The sequence below is a fragment of the Grammomys surdaster genome, unplaced genomic scaffold (assembly GCF_004785775.1).
Source record: "Grammomys surdaster isolate TR1022 unplaced genomic scaffold, NIH_TR_1.0 358, whole genome shotgun sequence".
Taxonomy (NCBI): Eukaryota; Metazoa; Chordata; class Mammalia; order Rodentia; family Muridae; genus Grammomys; species Grammomys surdaster.
Window position 1 is genome coordinate 806,372 of NW_021604777.1, and position 25,167 is coordinate 831,538.

At 43.7% G+C, this 25,167-nt stretch overlaps 1 protein-coding gene across 1 annotated transcript in view; it reads right to left on the bottom strand.

Moving 5' to 3' along the window:
* The window catches only part of Ube2l3 (ubiquitin conjugating enzyme E2 L3), a 44,764-nt gene extending 23,966 nt beyond the window's left edge, over positions 1-20,798 (bottom strand). The window contains exon 1 of the mRNA XM_028779663.1: positions 20,734-20,798. Within this exon, the coding sequence (XP_028635496.1) occupies positions 20,734-20,760 (27 nt within the window). The 5' untranslated portion in view covers positions 20,761-20,798. The remainder of the gene's footprint in view (positions 1-20,733) is intronic.
* Positions 20,799-25,167: the final 4,369 nt, after the last annotated feature.

Consider the following 25,167-nt stretch of genomic DNA (forward strand, 5'->3'; position numbering starts at 1 on the left):
GAGAATTCCAGTCCAGCAAGTGTGGACAGAGCTTTTTGTTTTGTTGTTTTGTTTTTAAAGGCAGGGTCTCACTATGTAGCCTTAGCTGTCCTAGAACTTTCTCTGTAGAGGAGGCTGGCCTCAAACTCAAGAGATGTGCTTGTCTACCTCTGTGCTGGGATTAAAGGCGTGGCCACCACCACTTTGGGAGCTTTAATACAAGAATTTGGTAAACAACAGAAGAAGGGAAAGGGTATTGCCACACTTAACCAGTCCACTTCTAAAAAGGGCCTAGCAATCCCGCGGCCCCGATCTACACCAGGGGACAAGAAGCTGTGGTAGCCTGAGTGCTCTACACAGAGAGCTGAGTGAATAGCCTGCCAACTGCCATCTTGGTCTTCCAGCTGATATTCAGGAACTCATCAGTTGTCTGGGCACTATGAAATATGGACACACTCAAGACGGGGAAGAGCTAACCACCATTCCTTTAAAAAAAAAAAAAATCAAACCAAACCAAAACCAAAAACAAAAAACAAACCAAACAAACAAACAAAAAAAAAAAACCCACCTCCAAATAGAACTTTGAAATCAAGACAACCAAAAAAGACAGCCAGGTGTGGTGGTGAATGCCTTTAGTCTTAGCACTGGGGAGGCAGAAGCAGGCAGATCTCTGAATTTAATGACAACCTGCTGTACAGAGTGAGTTCTAGGACAGCCAGGGCTACACTGAGTGAAAACCCATCTCAACAACAGCAACAAAAAGATAACTAAGAAAGAAGCAACAAAGAAAATATTGGATGTTTATAAAAGAAAAATGAATTTAAAAATAGCCTGTGCAAAAACACACTCTGTAGCTTCAGAGTACTATATTAACAATATGAACAGTATAAACATAAGGTGGCAAATCTCATGAGAATCACAAAGATGGAGAAGGCTGGACTCAGTTTTAACAGGAAAAAAAACAAAAACCCACCTAGTTTAAGGACTCAGGCTGGGCTGTAGAAGCTCAGCAGTAGGGCGAGCAGCTGACTGGCTGCACAAGACCTTACAGCATTCAATTCCAGCACTACAAAACTAGTAAGGAAATAAAAGGCATATAGTGTTTTCTGAGACTAGCTTAGTTCACAGAATGCTTGCCTAGCATCTATAAAGCCCCGAGTTCAACTCCTGCACCAACAGGGTAAATCACAACCACCTCTAACAACAACCCCAGGTCAACCAAAACCTCCTGGACCTCCAGGTACACAGACATACACATAGATCAAACACCCATACATATAAAATTATTTTTTTAAGTAAATTCAAAGTTGCACAGGAAGTCTCAAAGCTAACATGGAGTACATGATACTCTGTCTCGTGAAAAAGAAAATCTATGAAACTATGTGCCTAGGTGCTGGGAGGGTATTTCTTGGTGCAAAGATATCAAGTAGATACCTGAACAAAGATAAAAGCCCCAAGCCTTCTGACCACAGAAGGGTGTCACCCGTGAGTGCTGAGCTGACGGCTCAGACAAGAAGTCCAAAGTAGAGTGACCGGACAAACTCTCTTTGCTGTCAGGTTAAGGTTCCCCAAGAAGGAAAGACAACTTCTTTTTGTACAACTTTAATCAACAAAGAACCGATTAGAAGACAGAAGTGAAGGCAGATCTCTGTGAGTTGAAGGCCAGCCTGATCTACAGAGTGGGCTCTAGGACAGCCAGAGCTACAAAGAAACTCTGCCTCAAAAAACAAAAACAAGATGAAGTGAGATAACTGACACCTTCAGGGAAGGCTGGGTACCCTAACAGAAGAGCATTTCTCAGCAGGGCATCAACACGATCCAGAACAGGATCATGCATCTCAGCATTCTGAGTCCTGCACATAAAAGAGATGCCAGACATTGTGGCTACACCCTACTAAAATTAACATCCTCTATAGACCTAGCTGGGAACCACTGGCACTAGAATGAGCAGGATGCTAAAATTCCTGCATTGCCCAAGATGGCTCTGAGGGCAAGAACTGCCTCCTCCACCTTTACTAAGATCCATAGTGCTTATTCAGAGGCTCTATCTAAAGATCCGAGAGTCGGCAGTGCTCCAAAACTGACACTGGTCCTAATAATAATGAACTGGGAAAGAATTTCAAGAAATCTAAGTAAAGGCAGAGGGTAAAGTCCAAAGGCTTTATTACTAATAATGAAAGAAAGAAGTCAACTTAGAAAAGCTGGTGAGACAGTTCGGAAGTTAAAAGTGCTTGCCATTGAAATTAGACAACCATGATATACAGGGTGGAGGGAGAGAAGAACTTCCTGCTGACTGTCCTCTAACCTCCACTTCCACAGTGGCATGAGCACATACAAATGCATACACAGACATACAAACTATAATGAGTGTAACTTAAAAACAAAACACAGAACAGCAGCCCAGCTTCTTGAGAATAAAGTCTGAAAGACCTAACCAAGAATAACATGAACTTACAAAACAAACTTCCCCAAAAGGTTTATTTCAGTTCTGCTCAATGCCAGAAGCAACCTGGGGTCAGCTGCTTTCAAAGCTGATGGTGCAATGCTGACAACCAAGAGATGAGCCAAGAGAAAGCAGATCCAGCCAACCCCTTCATCCTTTCTGCTAGAAGGCAAGAAGTACAAAGGGGAAAGAGAAGATGAGATCCCTGATTCCAGCTGCTCACAGCTTTGGAAGAAAGCCGGAAAAAAAAAAAAAAAACACACACACACATTTTTTTTCAGTTTCTCTAGGTTTTTTGTTTTACTTTGTTTTGGGTAGTGCTAAAGATAAACCCAGGGCCTCATCAAGTGTTTTGGTGCTCTGTATTCCTAGCAAAAGACCCAGGCAGCAAGAGGGTCATAATAAATCTGAAGCAAGCCTGAGCCACCATAAGAAGTTAATTTTGCACATGTGCATACACACGCAAAAGGGCCTCAAATGGGCTAGGCAAGCATCTACCCATAAATTATAGCCTGTGATCGTTTGAATGAGAATGGGCCCCTTGAGCTCATGTGTTTGAATGCTTAATCCCTGTTGGTGGTTCTGTTTGGAAAAGATTAGGAGGTATGGTCTCCCTTTTTTTTTTTTTTGGTTTTTCGAGGCAGGGTTTCTCTGTGTAGCCCTGGCTGTCCTGGAACTCACTCTGTAGACCAGGCTGGCTTCAAACTCAGAAATCCGCCTGCCTCTGCCTCCCAAGTGCTGGGATTAAAGGTGTGCGCCACCACCGCCCGGCTAGGATGTGTAGTCTTGAAGGAGGAGGTGTGCTCTTGTTGGAGGTGTCACTGGGGTCAAAAGCCCATACCAACTCCAGTCTGTCTGTGTCTGTCTCTCTCTCTCTGTGGTTGCAACTTATGGATCAGATGTGAGCTCTGAGCTACTTCTCCAGAACCATGCCTGCCTGCCTGCCCGCTGCCATACTCCCTACCATGATGATAATAGACTAGCCCTTGCTTCCTTTTTAAGTTGCCTTGGTCATGTGTTTCACCACAGCAAATAGAACACTGACTAAGACAGCCCCTTCATTCTATTTCCTAAGGGGAAATATCCATTTCTCAATTTCAGCCCCCCCCCTTTCAAAATCTCTCTCAATTTTCCTGTAAAAGAAAATTGGAGCCGGGCAGTGGTGGCGCACGCCTTTAATCCCAGCACTTGGGAGGCAGAGGCAGGCAGATTTCTGAGTTCAAGAGTTCGAGGCCAGCCTGGTCTACAGAGTAAGTTCCAGGACAGCCAAGGCTACACAGAGAGACCCTGTCTCGAAAAACCTAAAAAAAAAAAAAAAAAGACTTGGGTGGCGTGAGCACAGTGTCTGTAAACAGGAGTGCATACCACAGTTGCCCTGAGAGCTGTTCTCAGACATGGCCTCATCCTCGAAAAAACAAAAAAAACAAAAAACGAAAAAGAAAATTGAATACACACAGGCCAACAGGAAGGCCTAGAGTGTGGCAGAATCAGAGAGCTGGATCTGGGTCCTCACAGAAACCAAATTCCCCAAGTCCTTAGAGGATTAGGGAAAATAGGAGACTACCTTTCATGGCCAGCCATGATATATTTTGTTTTCAGACAGAACCATCGGACTCAGATATATACATCTGTATTTTGGCACAGTGCCCGCTGCCAAGTTCCGTTGTTGCTGATTTTGTTTAATGGAGGTAGGAAAATTGTGTCCCATCTATCATGGAGACTTGACTGTTGTGCTACCAAGTAGCACAAATCTACAATACTAGCACTCAGGTGGTAGAAGCAGGAGGATCATGATCAAGGCTAGCTTGGACCTTACAGGAAAGAGGCAGAGACAGAGACAGAAAAAAGCAAACAGACACACTTCAAAATCACCCCAGTATTATCCACATGCTAGATTAGTTCTAAGAAACTCTAAAGGACCTGAGATTTTTAAGTAATTTGTAACCAAGAGCCTCTTTAAATAATCCAAAATTAAGTTAGGCATGGTGGTACATGCCCAATTCTAGCAAGAAAGAAGCAGAGACAGACATTATTTCTCTGACTCTGATCCATATCTGAATTGATCTACATGCAGGCAGGGTACGTGGAGAGAGAAGGGCACCAATTAGCTGGTATCCAGGATGAGGCCATGTCTAAGAACAGCTCTCAGGGCAACTGTGGTATGCACTCCTGTTTACAGACACTGTGCTCACGCCACCCAAGTCTTTTTTTTTTTTTTTAGGTTTTTCGAGACAGGGTTTCTCTGTGTAGCCCTGGCTGTCCTGGAACTCACTCTGTAGACCAGGCTAGCCTCGAACTCACAAAGATCACGTACCTCTGCCTCCCCAGTGCTGGGATTAAAGGTGTAAAGGCGTACATCACCACGTCTGGTTAGAAGCATGCTCTTTAAAAAGACAAAATCTTCTGCAATGGCTAATCTTAGTTGTCAATTTGACTACATCTGTAACTTACTAAACTCCAAATAACCTGTAAGGGATTTTTCCTGGTTGTATCATTCGAGGTGGAAGACCTACCTTAAAACCAGGTCACTTGAGGTCAGAAAACCCACTCTAACTCTGAGCCACACGTTTTGGTGGCAGCCAACACAAAAGAACATGGAAGGGAGCTTTTGCTGTCTACTTGCCCTCACTCTCACTGGCAAGTTCATCTGTCCTGACCCAGGCCTTGGCTGTTGTTTGAACCGACTTCTTCGGGATTTCAACATAGATTGCCAACTGGCAGCTCTCTAGGCCTTCCTGAAACATCACCACAAGACTGGGACTACCTGGACATTTAGTCTCTTGGACTGAACAATCAAAGGATCTCAGCCTTTCCCTCAGGAGACAACCATTATTGGACCACACGGACCATAGCCTGTGAGCTGCTCTAGTAAACCCTTTACTAATATATAGATATTATATCATTCTATCGGTCCTGTTCCTTAGAGAACTGTGAATAACACATATATTGCTACTGAGCTTGACAAGGAAGCAACCAAAAAAGTCATTTCTACTACAAGTCTGAGATCAGGGGGGCAGTGGTGGCGCACACCTTTAGTCCCAGCACTCAATAGGCAGAGGCAAGTGGATCTCTGTGAGCTCAAGACTACTCTGGTCTACAGAGTGAGTTCTAGGACAGCTAAAGCTACATGGTGAAACTCCGTCTTAAAAGGGGGGGGGGGGCTGTTTCAAAACAGGATTTCTCCGTGTAGCCCTGGCTGTCCTGGAACTCACTCTGTAGATCAAGCTGGCCTCAAACTCAGAGATCTGCCTGCCTCTTCCTGGGGTTAAAGGCATGAAACACCATGTCTATCTAGCCTAATTTTTTTTTTAAAGGAAGAAAAAGAAAGAAAAAAGAAGCGCAGGGCTAGCAGGATCAAACGATAGATAAGAGCACTTGCTGCACAAGCCTGATGACCCGAGTCCAATCCCTGGAACCCACAAGATCAAAGGACAAAAACCATCACTGAAAGGTGTCCTCTGGCCTCCACACACATGCTGGGGCTCCAGAGTCCCACACCAATGCTTTCTTCTCTCTGGAGCCACTGTGCCCTGCCTGCTCTAACTGTTTCATACACACAATAGTAATAAATATAGTATTTTTTTAAAAGAGGGTTTGGAAAGATGATTCAGCAGTTAAGAACATTTGCTGCATCAGATGTGGCAGAGCAGGCCTTTAATCCCAGCACTCAGGAGGCAGAAGGAGGCAGATCTCTAAATTTGAGGCCAGCCTGATCTTTCCGAGACAGGATTTCTCTTTTCTATATAGTCCTGGCTGTCCTGGAACTCACTCTGTAGACCAGGCTGGCCTCAAACTCTGCTTGCCTCTGCCTCCCAAGTGCTGGGATTAAAGGCATGTGCCACCACTGCCCGGCTGGAGGCCAGCCTGATCTTACAAAGCAAGTTCCAAGACAGCCAAGGGATACACAGAAAAACCCTGAATTAAAAAGAAAAAAACAAAAACATTTGCTGCTCCAGGAGAACTGGGTTTGGTGGCCAGTGCTCGCACCATGAAGTTCACGATAAACTCCAGTTCCAGGGGAGCTGACACTGACAGGGTGACAAGCACTCTGAACTGCTCCAGAATCAGTATTATGTATCATACTTACAAGTGATGTTTTCATTTGGTTGCTAAACTGTCAGTGTTCACAGGAAGAAGCAATGCCTACAGAGTCAGATAGGCCTAGGCTTGAACATACCCTACCCACAGGTCTTACCCTTCACCTGAAGATTCTGCCTTACCTTTTAAAAAAAAAAAAGCATAAAAGCCATTTCTTAGGGCTTTATTATTTACAGGGAAGCTTTTATCTACTTGTGCTAATCTCATTCTTTACCTTAATTGTATCATGTTTCTTAAAATCAATGTAGATTTTTTTTTTTTTACTGTCTATAATGTGACACAGGGAAATTGAGGGTGTTCATACAAAGCTTTCTGAAATGAACTGAAACATAGACATGGTTCCTGTTAAAATCTTATTAAAACCACATTTATCTATCAAAGGCTTCAATTCAGAGGCTCATCAAGATTGCAACAACAATCAGAAACACATGCCAAGGAAAAGGCAGGCGGGGTAGAGCTGGCCAGTCACGATGACACTCCTCACTGTTGTTGACAATGTGCAGCACATAAGATGTGACCAGAGCTTTACATCCCAGATGAGAGCAAGGCAGGAACAAATGTGCCATTCTACAGAGAGAAAGAAAGCAAAGTCTCGGAGAAGCCCGAATCACAGACTTCTCATAAAGCAGGTCCAGAGCTGGACCAAGGCCAGGATAGATCTTCTACAGTTATCACAGCTACATAAAGCAGTGGGCTATGCTGACTTATACTTTCATTAGAAATGGACAGAATATGAGGCAGGAAGATGGCTCAGCAGGTAAAGGGACTTGCCACCCAAACCTGATGATAGAGTTCAATACCATGAACCCACATAAAGACAGAAGGGCCGGGCGGTGGTGGCGCACGCCTTTAATCCCAGCACTTGGGAGGCAGAGACAGGTAGATTTCTGAGTTCGAGGCCAGCCTGGTCTATAGAGTGAGTTCCAGGACAACCAGAGCTACACAGAGAAACCCTGTCTTGAAAAAACCAAAAAATGAAAAAGAAAAAAAAGAAAGAAAAAAAGAAAAAAACACAGAAGGAAGAATCAACTCACCAAAGTTGTCCAGTTGTGTGTCACACACACAGTCACACACATATGTACATATGTCTGTATGTACATACACAATAATTAGAAAAAAAGAAGTTGAGCCGGGCAGTGGTGGCACATGCCTTTAATCCCAGCACTTGGGAGGCAGAGGCAGGTGGATTTCTGAGTTCGAGGCCAGCCTGATCTACAGAGTGAGTTCCAGGACAGCCAGGGCTACACAGAGAAACCCTGTCTCAAAAAAACAAAAACAAAAAAAAAAGAAAAAAAAAACAAAAACAAAAACAAGTTGGGTATAGTGGTACATACTTTTAATCCCAGCCTATCTACACGGTGAGTTCCAAGACAGCCAGAGCTGTCTGTTTCAAAGAAAAGAACTCAAGAAATAAAAAAGAAAACTAAATAGGCGGAACAAGTTGGTGCTTCTATTTCTTGTACCATATTCTAGAAAGGCTTATTAGCTTCTTTTGGGTAATATTTGCACATGCCAATACTTACAAAAATGAGCTTGTCACCACTAGGGAAGTAGAGGCAGGAGTAAGTTCAAGGCCAGCCTGGCAACACAGTGACACTCTATCTCAAAAAGTCTGGGCTGGAGAGATGGCCTAGTGGTTAAGAGCACATACTGCTCTTGCACAGGACCTGAGTTCAGTTCCCAGCACTCATTTTCTTTTTTTTTTCTTTTTTCTTTCTTTCTTTTTTTTTTTTTGGTTTGTTTTTTTCGAGACAGGGTTTCTCTGTGTAGCCCTGGCTGTCCTGGAACTCACTCTGTAGACCAGGCTGGACTCGAACTCTCGAACTCAGAAATCTACCTGCCTCTGCCTCCCAAGTGCTGGGATTAAAGGCGTGCGCCACCACTGCCCGGCCCAGCACTCATTTTCAACAACTCACAACTGCATGTAACTCCAGCTCCAAAGGGCACCACAGCCTTTTCTGATCCCATATGCACCAGTATACATATGTACATTTTCTCACACAGTGTATATACATATTTAATAATATTTTAAGGCTAAATAACTAGGTAGATAAGATAAGCAAACACACAGATAGAAGGTTGGTGAGATAACTCAATAGGTAAAGGACACGGCCATCCAACTTCACAATCTAAACGTGACAGCCTGAGTTCAATCTCCAGCACCTTCACGGTGAAAGGAGAAAACCAACTCTTACAAGTTGTGCTCTGACTTCTACATGTTCTCTGGCAAAAACATGTGTCTCTCCTCCCTCTCCTAATAGCAAATAAATAAATGCAAAATTTTTAAAAGTGTGTTGGCATGTGTACATATCACACACACACACACACACACACACACACACACACACACACACACGATGGTGCCAGGCAGTAGTGACACATAGCTTTAATCCCAATACTGGGGAGGCAGAGATAGGTGAATCTCAATTAGTTGGGAGGCCAGCCTGGTCTACAGAGTGAGTTCTAGGTCAGCCAGGGCTACACAGAGAAACTCTGTCTCAAGACACAAAAACAAAGAAAAAAAATAAAGGATGGTAATGTCCCTAGCCTTCCACTGCTAGTCAAGTGTTCTGTTTTGTTTTAAGCTCCTCTTATCTGGTTAAAAAAAAAACCCTATCAGATGGAATTGGATATGGAAGAAAGGTTCACACACCACATACACAACTGGTAGGACATTAACAGTATAAAAAAGCATCTCCCTGATTTTGTGTGACTCTGTCAAAATGAGTGATTTTACCAGGAGTGGTATCACATGCCGGACAAATCTCTATGAGATCCAGGCCAATCAAGGGAATATACTGAGAGCTTTTCTCAAAAAATAAAAGTTGGGGAGAAAGATGGCTCAACAGAGGACCCAAGTTCCTATTCCCAGCACCTATGGTCGACAGCTAACAATTCCCTGAAACTCCAGCTCCAGGGACTCTGCTGCCCTCTTCTGGCACTATATTCACATGCACTTACCAACACACAAACATACAATTTAAAATAAAGTACTTTTAAAAATAAAGCAAAAATGAGGCATGGTGGTGCATGTCTTTGATCAGAGGTGGGCAGCTGGGTTTGAGGCTAGTCTGTTCAAATAGTGACTTCCAGGACAGACAGGATAAGTTAATAAATAAATATTAATAAAATAAAATGAAAATGTCTAATTTTACTACTAGAGAATTTTCCAAGCTTGTACAATGAAACTGCTTGACAATGAAATTACAATTTTAATATGATTACATATACTGAAAATTTAAATATAATCCTTCAGAATGCTTTAATGTAAACTTCATTTCAATTAATTCTCAGCAAATGGGAGAGAATGACTCATGCCCACATGGCATCTTCCATGGCTCAAGCTGTATACTTATACATAATTATTACAACTAACATAATACAGCTATTATCATAATTCTGTGAAGCCATTTCATTATCTTCTTTGTAAATATGAGGATACTCCAAGGTCTCAAAGAAACAAATGAGTTAAAAGCAAAAACTAACATATAATTTAGGTCCCTGCTACTCTCACAGCACACTGCTAGGCCTCAGGTCAATCTAAGAGAGTATAACTGAAGACAGCTACAACATAGGCTTAAAGGAAATGCTGCCCACACATCCCTGGGCAAGCCCAGTCAGGGCCTAGATCCACAGGCTGGCAGCTTCTCATAGGCCTAGCTCCTGGAATGTGTTTGTCTTCATCTGAACAAGGAAGGGTGTGCCTGACATTGTTGACCTACATTACAGTACAGACTCCAGAGTCCAGAACCCCAACTAAACTGAGAGCTCAAGGACTAAGACACCATCTCAACTCTGCCCACAACAGACCTAGAGACAAAGAACAAGAAACCAGGAATTACCTATGTCACACTGGTAAGAGCAGGAAGAGTCATCTGTAGTGGAGTGCTGGGGGGTGGGGGCGGGAGGCAGGTTCACAAGAACTACTGCAATAAAGCAAGCAGTTACCACCTTACAGAGAGCTCAGAGGCTTTTAGCCTTCTGAGTTATACTTTCTTCCCCCACTAGTGACAAGAGTCAGGCAGTGTGAAATAAATAGATCCTACCAATAAGTGCTGGCTTTGACAATTGTGTCTGCTTTTGTTAAATGGGCACCTGCTGGGTAAGCAGCTATCAAAACTACTGCTGAACTATGCTAAGGTAGAAGCAAATTATGGTAAAATAACAAAGGACAACAACAACACAGACCTAGAACTGCCAAAATTACAAGAACTAGGGTATACCTCAGATTCTTGTTTGGCACACATGGGGTTACCCCCAAAACTATTTTTAAAAAAAATGAATCCAAACTATTACCCACCCCCAAAATTCCAAGAATAGCCACCCAAACAACAAGAGCAGAGTCTAAGAGCACAACAGCGGGACAGTGAATTGGGCTCTAAAGTTCATTTCAGCTCCATCTTTGAATTAAGGCCGTCAGCATCTGCTCTCCAAGGACCCTGAGGGTCCTAGAATCTTAAGAGACTTGAGGAGGGGAGCAGTTGCCTTAATGGTTAAAAGAACGTGTTGCTCTTGCAGAGGACCAGGCCACAGTTTTCAGCACCCACATGGCAGCTCAAAACCAGCAGTAATTCCAGCTCCAGGAGATTTGACCTCCTCTTCTGACCTCCTCCGGTATCAGACATGCACGGGGTGCACATATATACATGCAGGCGAAATATTTGAACATACAAATTTAAAAAATAAATGTTAAAATTTTTTAAAAGATTATGTATTATGACCTTTTATGTGCTATATAATATTTTATGTTTGCTTGAATGTATCTCTGTGCACATCTCAGATTCACTGGGACTGAATGCTGTCTGGGCTGGGTCCTCTGCCAGAGCAACAAGTGCTCTTAACCACTGAGCCAATTCTCCACCCTCTTCTTATTTTTTTTTTTTTTTCAAAAACAGACTGTTTGGGGGAGAACCTTTGGAGGGAGGAGCAGGGTCTCCCTGTAGTCTAGGCTGGCCTGGAGCTCTCCAAACAGCAAGCTTCAGGATCAGGTTCAGTGGGGTGCCTTGCCTCAAGGAGAAAGAGTGGACTGACAAAGACAAAGCAACACACTGTTTTGTGTTCTCTTTCTCTCTCTCCCTCTCTCTTCCTCCCTCCCCCCCCTCCCCCCCCCCCCCCGCCTCACACATACACCTAGGTGTGCACCACCACGCACATGCATTCACTGTAAAAACACACAAAAGGAAAAGGAAAAAAGGCACTCAGGATTCTCACAGGATTCTCAGTTCCTCTCTTACTTTAATTCAGAGATCTCTTCCAGTTTTGAGAAACAAACTGCTGGGTGTGGTAGTACACACCACTTTTATTTTCCCAGCACTTGAGAGGCAGAGGCAGGCAATTTCTGTGATTTGAGGCCAGTCTGATCTACAAAGTGAGACCATACTGCACCATGATGCCCAGTGTAATTTCACTTTTATAATGATATCTATAATATCTTAGTATATGACAGATATTCTGCTAATTCTTAATTTATCTTAATTCACTGAACCTACACACAGATGGAGTAACTTAAGGTAGAAGTTAACTTACTCAGGACCACTTGTCTAAAATGTGACAAGCACAAGCCTCAGAAATTGAGAACTTAAGCTCTCAATTGCCAAGTGGTTTAGTCTAGCCCTCACCAGTATGATAAAGGAGAGTCTCAGTGTCTCTCTTATCCCACCACCCATCCTCTCCCAGCATTTCTAGGGTTGCAACTGAAACCTAAAGGCTCTGCTACTAGTTTTTAAGTCCATCTGCATCACCTGTAACATCTTCCAGAGGCTAGTTGAAAAACTTGGCCAAGACATGACCCACAAGAATGGAGGGCACAGCTGGGCAGTGGTGGCGCACGCCTTTAATCCCAGCACTTGGGAGGCAGAGGCAGGTGGATTTCTGAGTTCAAGGCCAGCCTGGTCTACAGAGTGAGTTCCAGGACAGCCAGGGCTACACAGAGAAACCCTGTCTCAAAAAAACCAAAAAAACCGGGCAGTGGTGGCGCATGCCTTTAATCCCAGCACCTGGGAGGCAGAGGCAGGTGGATTTCTGAGTTCGAGGCCAGCCTGGTCTACAGAGTGAGTTCCAGGACAGCCAGGACTACACAGAGAAACCCTGTCTCGAAAAACCAAAAAAAAAAAAAAAAACCAAAAAAAAAAAAGAATGGAGGGCACACCCATGCTATCCAGCCAACCCAAGGGTAAAACCAGGCCAGTTCCTCAGTGTTGCTGGAAAGCACCTACTGGGCTGGTCTAACTAAAATCTAAGGAGAAGATAACACAGGAGCTTCCTGGGCTGTCTGCTTAGGAAGCTGAGAGAAGTTTCTGGGACTCCATTGGGCAGTTCTCAGAACCACTGTCCATAACCACTCTGGCAGAAGGATTCAGCTTCACTGGTCTACATTCTAAACAGGCCATCGCTAGCTAGAAGAAAAATATGCAGTCTCACAAGGATTTCTCTTCAACTATTGAAATTTTATTCAATTATTAAAGGACTAGGCCATAAGCCACCTACTCCTCAGTGTTGGTGGCTGAAGTGTCTTTCCCTGCAGGGCATGCTACCACTGAGTTGGCAAGAAACTGGGTACCCAATGGACAGATGGAATTTCTGAGAGCTAGATGCATACCATTTTCATAACTCATTCATCAGGGCCCAAATTAGGTACCTTTAAGCAGATTTTCAAAGGACAAGAAATCACTCTGTACAGAGAAGATACAAACACATCATACTGAAGTAGATGGTTCACTGGGAAAATGCCTGCCTAGCATGCTTAAGGCCCTGGGTTGGATTCCTTGTATGACAAAAAAGGGAAATAGAGGTCAGCGATAAAGCTCAGTGATAGCACTACAAGGTCCGGAGGTAGAACCCTGATGCTGCAGGGGGTAAGAGTAATAAGTGTGGGGACATCAATCAAAAAATCCAGAATTGGAGCTAAAGAGATGGCTCAGTAGTTACAACCCAGCACTGGCTTGTTCTTCCAGGGGAACAGAGTTTGATATCCTGAACATGTGGTGGCTCTAGTTCTACAGGGATCAGACATTTTCTTCTGGCTTCTGTGGGTACTACACAGATGGTGCACAGACACAGATTCAGGTGAAATACCCTATTTTATTATTTACATAATAATAAAATATTTTATTTTATTATTTAAAAATATTTTATTTTATTATTTTAAAAAATATTTTATTTTATTAAAATATTTTATTTTATTATTAATAAAATTAATATTTTATTATGTACATAATAAAATAGATAAATCTTTAAAAATGAAAAAAAAAAATCCAGAGTGCCAAGGAAAGATGACTCAGAGGATAAAAGGACATGCTGCTCAAGCCTAACCAGAATCCTTGGTGATAAAATAAACAATCAATTTCCAGATTGCAGTTGAAAAACATGCCCAGTATGGTGGTACATACCTTTAATCCCAGCACTCAGGAGGAAAAGGCAGGTGGATAGATGAGTTCAAGGCCAGCCTGGTCTACAGAATGAGTTCCAGTACAGCCAGGACTACACAGAGAAACCCTGTCCCAAAATTTTTAATAAATAAAATAACCAAGAGGGAGGATGGGAATGGGCATAGTTTAGTGGTAGAATACTTACCTACCATGCACCCTGGGTATTCAGACACAGACAGACAGACAGACAGGCAGCCAGGCAGACACACACACACACACACACACACACACATTTAGTCTCAATTTACTGGAATACATAATCTTAAGATTAAAAACTGCAAACACAGGGGCTGGAGAGAAGGTTCCTCAGTTAAGGGCACTGACTGCTCTTCCAGAAGACCTGGGTTCAATTCTCAGCACCTACATGTCAGCTTAAAACTGTATAACATCCTTATACAGATATACATGCAGACAAAACATTAATGCACACAAAATAAAAAGGAATATATTTTTTAAGTGCAAATGCAGTAAGATAGAAAGGGCTATAGCTCAATGTAACATGGGTTTGTAAGCATTCATATTCAATTCTCAGCACAAAAAAAAGGTACCTGACAAGATGGCTCAACTGATCTGTTTACCATTAAGCCTGACCTAAGTCTGATCCCCAAACCCATTATGGGAGAACCAACTCCCAAAACTTGTTCTCTGATTTCTACATGGATGCACCACTTATTCAAACATCGCAAACCACGAATAAAAAAACACTTAATTTAAAAAATCCCCAAATCTAGCCGGGCAGTAGTGGCGCATGCCTTTAATCCCAGCACTTGGGAGGCAGAGGCAGGTGGATTTCTGAGTTCGAGGCCAGCCTGGTCTACAGAGTGAGTTCCAGGACAGCCAGGGCTACACAGAGAAACCCTGTCTCGGGAAAAAAAAAAAATCCCCAAATCCATTCCCAAAATGGATTCAAGCCATTTATGATGGCTTACCATGTATAACATCATGTAGAAAACTTCTTATAGGTTGGGCAGTGATGGTCAACACCTTTAATCCTAGTGCTTGGGAGGCAGAGGCAGACCTGTTACCGAGTTCAAAGCCAGACTGGTCTATAAAGTGAGTTCCAGGATAGCCAGATACACAGAGTAATCAAGTCTTGGAGGGGAAAGGAAAAGGAAGGAAAAAAGAAAGAAAGGAAGGAAGGAAGGAAGGAAGGAGGGAGGGAGGGAGGGAGGGAGGGAGGGAGGGAGGGAGGGAGGCCAGCCAGCCTGCCCTTCCCTCACTTCTCACCTCTTTTTTTGAACTGGAATCTCACACACACTAAGTTGGCAGTTAGCCTGGAACTCCCAGCTCCCAGTCATCTATCCCCCGCCTCAGGCTCTTTAAGAGCTACATAAACACCATCACACCTAGCTCTCCCTCATCCCTTAAAATAATCAATTACCAGGCCTGTCACTGCTCTACAGTTAATTACCAAGCTGGGGAGATATAATCCTGAATTCAAGAGCAAAAATAGTTTACTGCTTAGTACAATAAATTCCAAGGAATGAGCTGTTATTAAATAACTCCTGTGTCCTGGTACATGCTTACAGACTGAGGAAGTACTACACATACAATGGGAAGTTTGGAGTGAACACTACTTCAAAAGCACTCTAAAAATGCTACAAATCTCAGTTCCTTGGCTCCACTATTATATCATAAAAGCTAACAAAATGTTACCTTTTCTGCCTGTAAGTCCACAAAAATCCATGAGAAAAGCCCCTGTGGGAAGCTACTCAATGGGAGGGCCCTAGGGGAGATGTGGTGAGGCTGCAAACAAATGATTTGCCTAATCAATTTCTAGAGTTTTTGTTTTGGGCTTTGTAGCCATTTCCCTATTCTTGACTGAAGCGATGGTTACAATCTAGGTATTGCCTTCAACTCTGAATTAGCTGCTTTGCAAATTAAAATGTATTTAATGATTTGCTAACATTGTAAATCTTTTTTGCTAATGTTTTTAAATTTAAAACTTTCTCAAGCCGGGCGGTGGTGGCGCACGCCTTGAGAAACCCTGTCTCAAAAAAAAAAAAAACTTTCTCAAAACTCCCCTCTAGAGAGATGGCTCAAGAATTAACACTTGTTCTTGCAGAAGACCCAAATTCAATTTCCTGCACTCACATGACTGATCACTCCCTCCCTCCCTCCCCCCCTCTCTTCTTTCTTCCCCTCTCTCCCCCACCCCCTTTCTTTTTAAAGACAGTGTCTCTACATGATCCTGGATGAATTAGAACTTGCTTTGTAGACCAGGCTGGCTTTGAACAACATAGATCCACCTGACTCTGCCTCCAGAGTGCTGGGATTAAAGTGCCATCATTCCCACCAAAAACCTCTTCTGACATCTGAGGGTAGCACTTGAGCAGGCAATACACAGATATACATGCATCCAAAATACTCATATGCATAACGGAGATAAATCTAATAAATAAATAAATAAATAAATAAATAAATAAAAATAAATTTAAGCTTCCTCAAATTCACTTTTCCTAAAATAGCTTCTCAACCATATTTATATATAGGTAAAGATATAAATATGTAAGCTGTGCTTTTTATTACTGTTGTATTATACTACCTGTTAACAATCCATTATTACAAAGAAATATCTAAAGGAATAAAGAAATGGTTCATTGTTTAAGAGTATTAGCTATTCTTCAAGGATTTAATTTCCTACACCCGCCTGGTGGCTCAACAACAACTCTCTGCAACTCCAGTCCCCGGGATCCACCCTCTTTTGTCTTCCACTTGCACCAGGAAAGTACATGGTACAGAGACAGTCATGAAGGCAAAACACTAACAACACAAGACAGGTGCGCACCTTTATTTCCAGCACTTGGGAGGCAGAGGCAGGCAGATGTCTGTGAATTTGACGATAGCCTAGTCTATATAGTGAGTTCCAGGACAAACAGAACTACATAGTAAGACCCTGTTTCAGAAAAGCCAAAAAATACTTGATAATAACAATAATAATCAACAACAAACACAAAATCAAACTTTCAATTTTTCACCACAGGAAACTCCTTTATAAAGTACTGGGATACTGTTGATCAACCAGTAGCTTTCACTTGTTTGTTTGTTACAAGATCTCATGAGCCAGGCGGTGGTGGCGCACGCCTTTAATCCCAGGACTTGGGAGGCAGAGGCAGGCGGATTTCTGAGTTCGAGAGTTCGAGGCTAGCCTGGTCTACAGAGTGAGTTCCAGGACAGCCAGGGCTACACAGAGAAACCTGTCTCGAAAAAACAAAAAAAAAAATAAAGAAAGAAAGAAAAGAAAAAACAAAAAAGAAAACAAAACACAAAACAAAACAACAAGATCTCATGGATCTCAGGCTGGCCTCAAACTCAGTATGTAGCTTTGAATTCCTGACCTTTGTCTCTATCTCTCAAATGCTGGGATAACAGGTGTACTACCATGCCAGCTTGTTTTTTAATTTTTGCTCTGCAATTAACTAACCAAGTTTAAACTCTCAAAAGCCAATGACCATCAATACATAAACAAGCCGGGCAGTGGCGGCGCCCGCCTTTAATCCCAGCACTTGGGAGGCAGAGGCAGGTGGATTTCTGAGTTTGAGGCCAGCCTGGTCTACAGAGTGAGTTCCAGAAAAGCCACGGCTTCACAGAGAAACCCTGTCTTGAAAAACAAAACAAACGAACAAACAAAAAATATATATATATACAAAATTTCCTACCTAAACTGAAAGCATCTAGACCCACAGCTTTAAAAACCATATCTACTCTTCTATGGCGGCACTCTGACAAAGAATGTAGGTTTTCACACTAGAGCTAGGGAGTCTCAGTGCATCATGAGTCTCACCTCACCATGGGGTCTACTCCTTAGTTAGAACTTGGCCAATGGAAGCTGGAAAGATGGCTCAGTGGTTAAGAACACCGGGAACCCAGGTTCAATTCCCAGAAACCACATGGTGGCTCACAATTGTCTGTAACTCTAGTTCCAGGGGATCTGACACCCTCAAACAGACACACACATGCAGACACCAAACCACATACAAAAAAAAAAGAAAAAAAAAAGTCACTTAAAATTAAAACTCTCCCAACCTATCTAAGCTCAAACTGCCTCATTTGCAAAAATTAAGATAACAATAGACTAATTTTGAGTGTTGAAAACAAAAAAGAGCCAGGTGGTGGTGGCGCCCCGTCTTTAATCCCAGCACTTGGGAAGCAGAGGCAGGCTGATTTCTGAGTTTGAGGCCAGCCTGGTCTACAGAGTGAGTTCCAGGACAGCCAGGACTACACAGAGAAACCCTGTCTCGAAAAAAACAAAAACAAAAACAGAAAGAACTTAAGTACAATAAGCTTGAATTCTTATGTACTCAAATGTTTTTCCTGAGCTCAAATTTTATGAAACAATTTTAAAAACTGTGATTTCCCCTCCTAGATGTCTAACAGCCTGGGAATTCCAAACCAGATCAACGGGGCTAGACCAGGAGGATACCAGTTGGTCCCGGTGATTCATTCCTGTAATTCTAGCAGTTGGGAGAAGGCAGGAGAATCATTTTGAATTTGAAGTCAGCCTGGGATATAGAGCAAGACCATGTTTCAAAAAAAACAAAAACAAGGAACAATGCTGGTTGCTGGTGGCATGTGCTTTTGATCCCAGCACTAGTGAGTCAGAGGCAGGCAGATGTCTTGAGTTCAAGGCCAGCCTGGTCTTCAGAGTGAGTTCCAGAACACCAAGGGCTATACAGAGAAACCCTGTCTCAAAAAAAAAAAAAAAAAACAAAAGCCAGCCAGCCCCTACCCTTCAGACACACAAAGCCCAGCATGGCTGACTGTTACAAAGAGAAGTGTAAAGAGCTGCGCTGGGAACAGCACCAAGTCAGAGGTGCAGGTGCTGACCCCAAGGACGCCTCTGGAAGGAAAGGGAAGCCTCCAGAAGGGAAGAAAACTTTTCTCAGGCTGAGCAAACAGAACATGCAGAGTGAGTACTATCATGAAGCTTTGTTTTAGACTCACATTATTTTCTCCTTTGTGGGGGTAGTCAGAGGCAAGGCAATGAGATCTCTGTATTCTCTTTTCTCTTCTACAGAAGGGAATAGTAGTATCTAACTCAAAGAGAAGACTGATCAGGGTCATGAATATGAAGCACACACTAAAAATTGGGAAAATGGTAGCTGTTGCAATAATAAGGTGCAAGGGCATCCAGAAACTCTTAAGTTGGAGGTGAGACTGGGAAACTGCTTTCTAAGAAAGATCTTTCATGCCAAATAAGAAGTTAGGGTTGGAGCTGGGCGGTGGTGGCGCACACCTTTAATCCCAGCGCTTGGGAGCCAGAGGCAGGCGGATTTCTGAGTTCGAGGACAGCCTGGTCTACAGAGTGAGTTCCAGGACAGCCAGGACTACACAGAGAAACCCTGTCTCGAAAAACCAAAAAAAAAAAAAAAAAAAAAAAGCTTAAAATTAGAATTACTAAAGATGGAACCAGAGAGGATTTTTGCCAGAAGGAAAGGACTAAATACTTGCTTTAGAGAAAAGAACTCTGGAGTCCAAGAAAGGTAGTCAGGGGACCTGAGAGAGAGTGGATGAATTCATTTCATCAAAATTACAAGAAACAGCATGCATTCACGAATCTTCCTAAACTGAAACCCACAAGGCTAGATAGAGGGATGACAACTTTTGGGGTTTGAATACGGGAGTGATTACCACTCCTTTCCTGTAGGTAAATGATGGAGTGTCACTGGCAGAACAGATAAAGAGTTTGATCACAATTGTTTTGTGCCCATTTCCACTGTAGTTTTATTAACTGTTCTCTCTAGGTTTCAGTGAGCAAATGGCTTTCTTTTGTTTCTTTTGTTTTGACTCCATCAACCAAGTACAAATCTGTTCTCAAGAGCCAGCTCCTGCGGCCTTTTGTATTTCCGGTCCGGTGAGAGTTCCTCCGCACTACCAGGTAGCACTCAAACACTGGTGGGTTATCTTTGGAGAATGTTGGCAAATCTATTAGTGAAGAATTCAACCGAGCACCTGTATTGTATGCCTCACCAAAGGAGCCAATTAGTGAGGTGACACTCCCGATACATTCAAGATACAAAGTGCGTATACCAAGTTATTTTTGTAAGCTTTGGCAGGTTTGGGTTCCAACGACAGAGGCCAACCCCTACCCTTCACTTCATCAGGGAAAGGAGATGAGAATGACTAAGAGGTGGATAGAAGAGTGAACCTAGCTACGCAGGGGACGACACCACGCCTTCCTTGAGTTGGAACTTGTCCGCTGTGTGACTCTGCAGTTACAAGGCGACAGTTTGCGAGGACCCAACACAATTTCAAAAGACCACCAGCTAACTGACCTAACTTTGGCCGCCTGCCCTCCTCCTTCCTTTCCCGTCTCAGGCCTCGCAGCCTCCCCGGTCCCGGAGCTGTGGGCTGGTGGAATGGGGCTCAGAGAACGGCAACCGCGGCCCAGGACCGGGCGGCTCCGCGGCGCGGATTCCCAGCCGGGGCTCCGGCTTTCTTCCCCGAGGGCGCCCAGCTTGGGGCCTCCAGGCCCACATCAACGGCGTCCTCGACCCGGACCGCGGCCGCTGCGACGGAGGGCCCGGCTTCGCTCCGGGAGGAGGGGGCACGAGAACTGCCCAAGCTGATCCGAGGGGCCGGCGGAGGCGGCTCCCGGCGCGGCCTTGCGCTCCCGCCCAGACTGCGGCCTAAGCGGCCCCGTTAGATCTCTCCGCACCCGGCACAGCGGAGCCACGCAACGAGGGATGAAGAACGGCGTCGCCCCAAGGAACCGCGGCCCGCCGTAGGGGTCCCGGCCCGGGGACGCTGCCCCCCGCCTGGCCAGCGCCAGAGAATGGCTTTTACCTTCATCAGCCTCCTGCTGGCCGCCATCTTGGATCTGCTGCTGCTGCTTTCCCAAAATGCATCGCGGTAGGCCAGGCGGCTAGAACCCCCTCACTTCCTGGAGCGGGGGAGGGGCTAACCGGGAAGAGCGCGGAATAGAGGCGCACCTACTGTGTGTGGGTCCCAGTGCTATAGAATCTTGTGTAGACACGAGTGACCTGGACAGTTAAAGATCCTTACTTTATGGAGCCTCCAATCCGACGGCAAATACTTACAGTGCCTGGTACGTAGTAGGTGCACTATAAATAGTGTGTGCACAAAATAATCGAATAATCAAGATTATTTCAGACACTGCTAAACATTTTGAAGAAATCAAAACTAGGACACGAGAAAGTTATTCTGTTACTGAAGACGTGATACAGTCGGTAAAGTGCCTGCCTGATCAAGAAAGACCTGAGTTTGGATTCCCAAGAACCCAAATACAAAGCAAGTATGGTCCCTAGCACCAGGGGAAGGAAGTTACAGGTAGATCTCTGAAGTTCTTTGTCTAACCTGCCTAACTGAATAGTTGAGCCTCACATTCAAGGAGTAAACCTGTAAAGTGCAAACAAGGAAAGAATTCTGTGGACCTCAGGTCTCCTTATGCATGTGTGTGCATGCCCACACTAACATTCACATAGAGCCTCCCCCACACAAGAACGACAAGGATCTACATTTCAGGAAGCCTCACTAAAGAAATACTATGAATAAGAGAGAGCAGAGCAGCTGAAGATGAGTGGATTGTGCCTTTAAGTCCTACAGAGGGGCCGGGCGTTGGTGGCGCACGCCTTTAATCCCAGCACTTGGGAGGCAGAGGCAGGCGGATTTCTGAGTTCGAGGCCAGCCTGGTCTACAGAGTGAGTTCCAGGACAGCCAGGGCTATACAGAGAAACCTTGTCTCGAAAAACCAAAAAACAAAAAACAAAAAAAAAAAAAAACAAAAAAAGTCCTACAGAGGGAGGCAGAGGCAGGCAGAACTATAAATTCTAGTCAGCCTAAGCTACATAGTATGATGCTAGTAATGGCTGAAAGATCCAGAGAGAAAGAAAGAAACTGCCAGAAGGCAACCCCTACGCTCAATGCTTTTACCAGTGGAGAGGTGTTGGAGGCTGGGGGATGAGATGTAGATAAGGTCTTATGTAGCCCAAGGTAGCCTCAAAATTCACTATATAACTAAAAATGACCTTAAACTCCTGATCCTCCTGCTTCTACCCTCCAGTGCTGGGAATACCTGTATTCCATGAGTAACTTCCATGTGCTCACTAAAAGGAATCTTTTCTTTGGTCTTTTTTTTTTTTAAAGATTTATTTATTTTATGTATGCAAGTACACATTTGCTCTCTTCAGATGGTTGTGAGCCACCATGTGGTTGCTGGGAATTGAACTCAGGACCTCTAGAAGAGCAGTCAGTACACTTAACCACTAAGCCATCTCTCCAGCTCTTCTTTGGTCTTTTGATGCCCTTTGTATCTAGAGTAAATTGACCCCCTAAGAAAAATCACATGACACCAGTGAGGAATGGTGGGCTAGGCCACCAAGACCCCAGACTCCATGTCTCAAAAGGGCTGAGGCTCTAAGTAGAAACTAGCAGAAGTACAGAGCTGGCAACATAAGGCCAACTGAAATGTGAAGAGAATACATTGCTTTCATTCAGCAGAATCTTCAGGACACTTAACTCAGAGGATTTTAAATCTGGTTCAAACAATAAAACTCTTTTTTTGTTTGTTGTATTGTTATTGTCCTTGTTTTGAGACAAGGGGTTGCTTTGTAGCCTTGGCTGGCCTTGAACTCATAGAAATCCAGCAATCTCCACCTCCCAATTGCTAGGATTAAAGGGTTATAATACTCATCTTTAAAAAATCATATAATTTAAGCCTGGAGGTGGTGGAGCCATATCCACTGATTTTTCCACAAGCACACCATGATATGCATGAGCATACACACACACACACACACACACACACACACACGCTCATCTGAAGACCCAAGTTTGATTTCTTTTTTTTGTTTTGCTTTCCTAGACAAGATCTCTCTGTGTAGCCCTGGGTGTCCTGGAACTCACTCTGTAGACCAAGCTGGCATCAAACTCAGAGATCTGCCTGCCTCTGCCTGCCAAGTGCTGGGATTAAAGGCGTGCGCCACCACTCCCCAGCACTAAGTTTGATTTATAGCATCCATATGGTGGCTTACAGCCACCTATAGGTCCAGTCTCAGAGGATCTGATACCCTCTTCTGGCCTCTGAGGGCCCTGTATACAACTGGAGCTGCTCAGACATACATGCGTATAAAATTCCAATACACATGAAAATATATTTAAAAAATTAAAGAGAGGAAGAAACCTTGATGTGGTGAAAGGGAGGGCAGAGGCAAGAATAGTCAAAATTTCAATTCTGTTTTGTTTTGGAGACAGGGTTTTTGTATATATCCCTGGCTATCTTAGAACTCACTATTTGTACCAGACTGCCCTCAAACTTGAAGAAATCCACCTGCTTCTTGTTCCTAAGTGCTGGGATTAAAGGTGTGCTACACTACACCTTTTTTTTTTTTAACGTTGTGTGTGTGTGTGTGTATGTGTGTGTTTGTGTTGCCTGCATGTGTATCTGTGATCCATTTGTGTCTGGTTCCTGTTGTAGCCAGAAGAGGGCATTGGATCCCTGAAACTAGAATGATAGGCAGTTGTGAGTCATACTGGAAGAGTACTGAGCAATCTCTCCAGGCCTACTACCTCTTTGTTAACCCAGTGTCTTTCTTAGAATGTTACACATGACACTTATGGGGAGATCTGTGCACTGGAGCAGGTAGGAATTCTCTTTCTTCAGTTCCTCAGGTCACTCCTGCAGTCCTGTACTGTGTCCGGGGAAGTCTGGAGCCCCAGAGACTCCAGTTTGAAGACAGTCCATGTAATCTTTCTCTTTCATTTTGTAAGTGGAGGAATTGAGACTCAGAGAAAACAGTAACATGGATTAATCTGCCTCCAAGTCTGTAACTCATTCTCATATATTTCAAGCACAGTGGTGTCCTGGATCACAAGAAGGAAGAGTAGAGACCAAGAAAGACACTTTTCTGAAACACATCTGACATGCCTCAGGAGGTTCTGGCATGACTAGCAATCCAGTTAGTGAGTGAGGGGACTCTAGAGATCCACTCCAAATCCTCCCCCTGGTGACAGGCTGATCTCCAGACCTCATAGCTTGAACCCCAGTCATATAAGTCACAGGAATTGTGAAACCACCCATATCACCATGAAGTAACAACCTAACTACTCAGCCTCAGGTGCCCCGGGAAAGCCACCCATGGATCTTTTCTGTAAAGCAGCACCTTGTAAGAGCTCCATAAAGACAGCCTTCTTGTAACCCAGGGCAAATTCAATGCTAAGGCTGATTGCTTTCTTACTTGCTACCGTCATCTGCTTTCATTCTGAAAATGAATCGTGAACCATAATTCTCATGGTCTTGTTTCCCAAAGTTTTTTTTTTTTTTTTTTTTTTTTTTTAATGTATGAGTGTATACATCCTCAGGCCAGAAGAAGGCATCAGATCCCCTTAGAGATGGTTGTGAACCACCATGTGATTGCTGGGAATTGAAGTCAGGACCTCTAGATGAGCAGCCAGTGCTCTTAACCACTGATCTACCTCTCCAGCCCCCAGAGGTATTCTCTATAGGGTCAGGAGAATCTTGTTTGAAAAATAACTATAGTAGTAATTTGCCAGGTGGTAAGGGCACACAGCAGTTAGAAGTCCCAGGTAAGCTGGGCGGTGGTGGCACACGCCTTTAATCCCGGCACTTGGGAGGCAGAGGCAGGCGGATTTCTGAGTTCGAAGCCAGCCTGGTCTACAGAGTGAGTTCCAGGACAGTCAGTTCTACACCGAGAAACCCTGTGTTGAGAAAACAAAGCAAGCAAGCAAACAAACAAACAAAACCAAAAAGCAAAAACAAACAAAACAAAAAAACAAAAAAAAAAAAAAAGAGAGACAAGGAGGAGGAAGAGAAGGAAGAAGTCATCCCAGATGCTTCCTAGGCTCGGAAAGCACCACAAAGGATCTTTCTGATAGAATGTATGAATATAGAAGGTTAGTTATTACTGTGTCTTTTTGTAAGCCAGTTAATGCCAGAGCCTGGAAGAACAGGGAGAAACCAGATAGGAGGAAAGTTCCTGAGCCACTAAAGTAGCCAGACAATAGTGTGACAATGTATGTGATTTTTTTTCCAAGACAGAATTTTTTCTGTGTAGCCCTAGGTGTGCTGGAACTCTGGGCTGGCATCAAACTCACAGAAATCCACCTGCCTCTGCCTCCCAGTTGCTATGATTAAAGGAATGTGCAGCCACCACCTAGCATTATTATTATTATTATTATTATTATTATTGGTTTTTCGAGACAGGGTTTCTCTGTGTAGCCCTGGCTGTCCTGGAACTCACT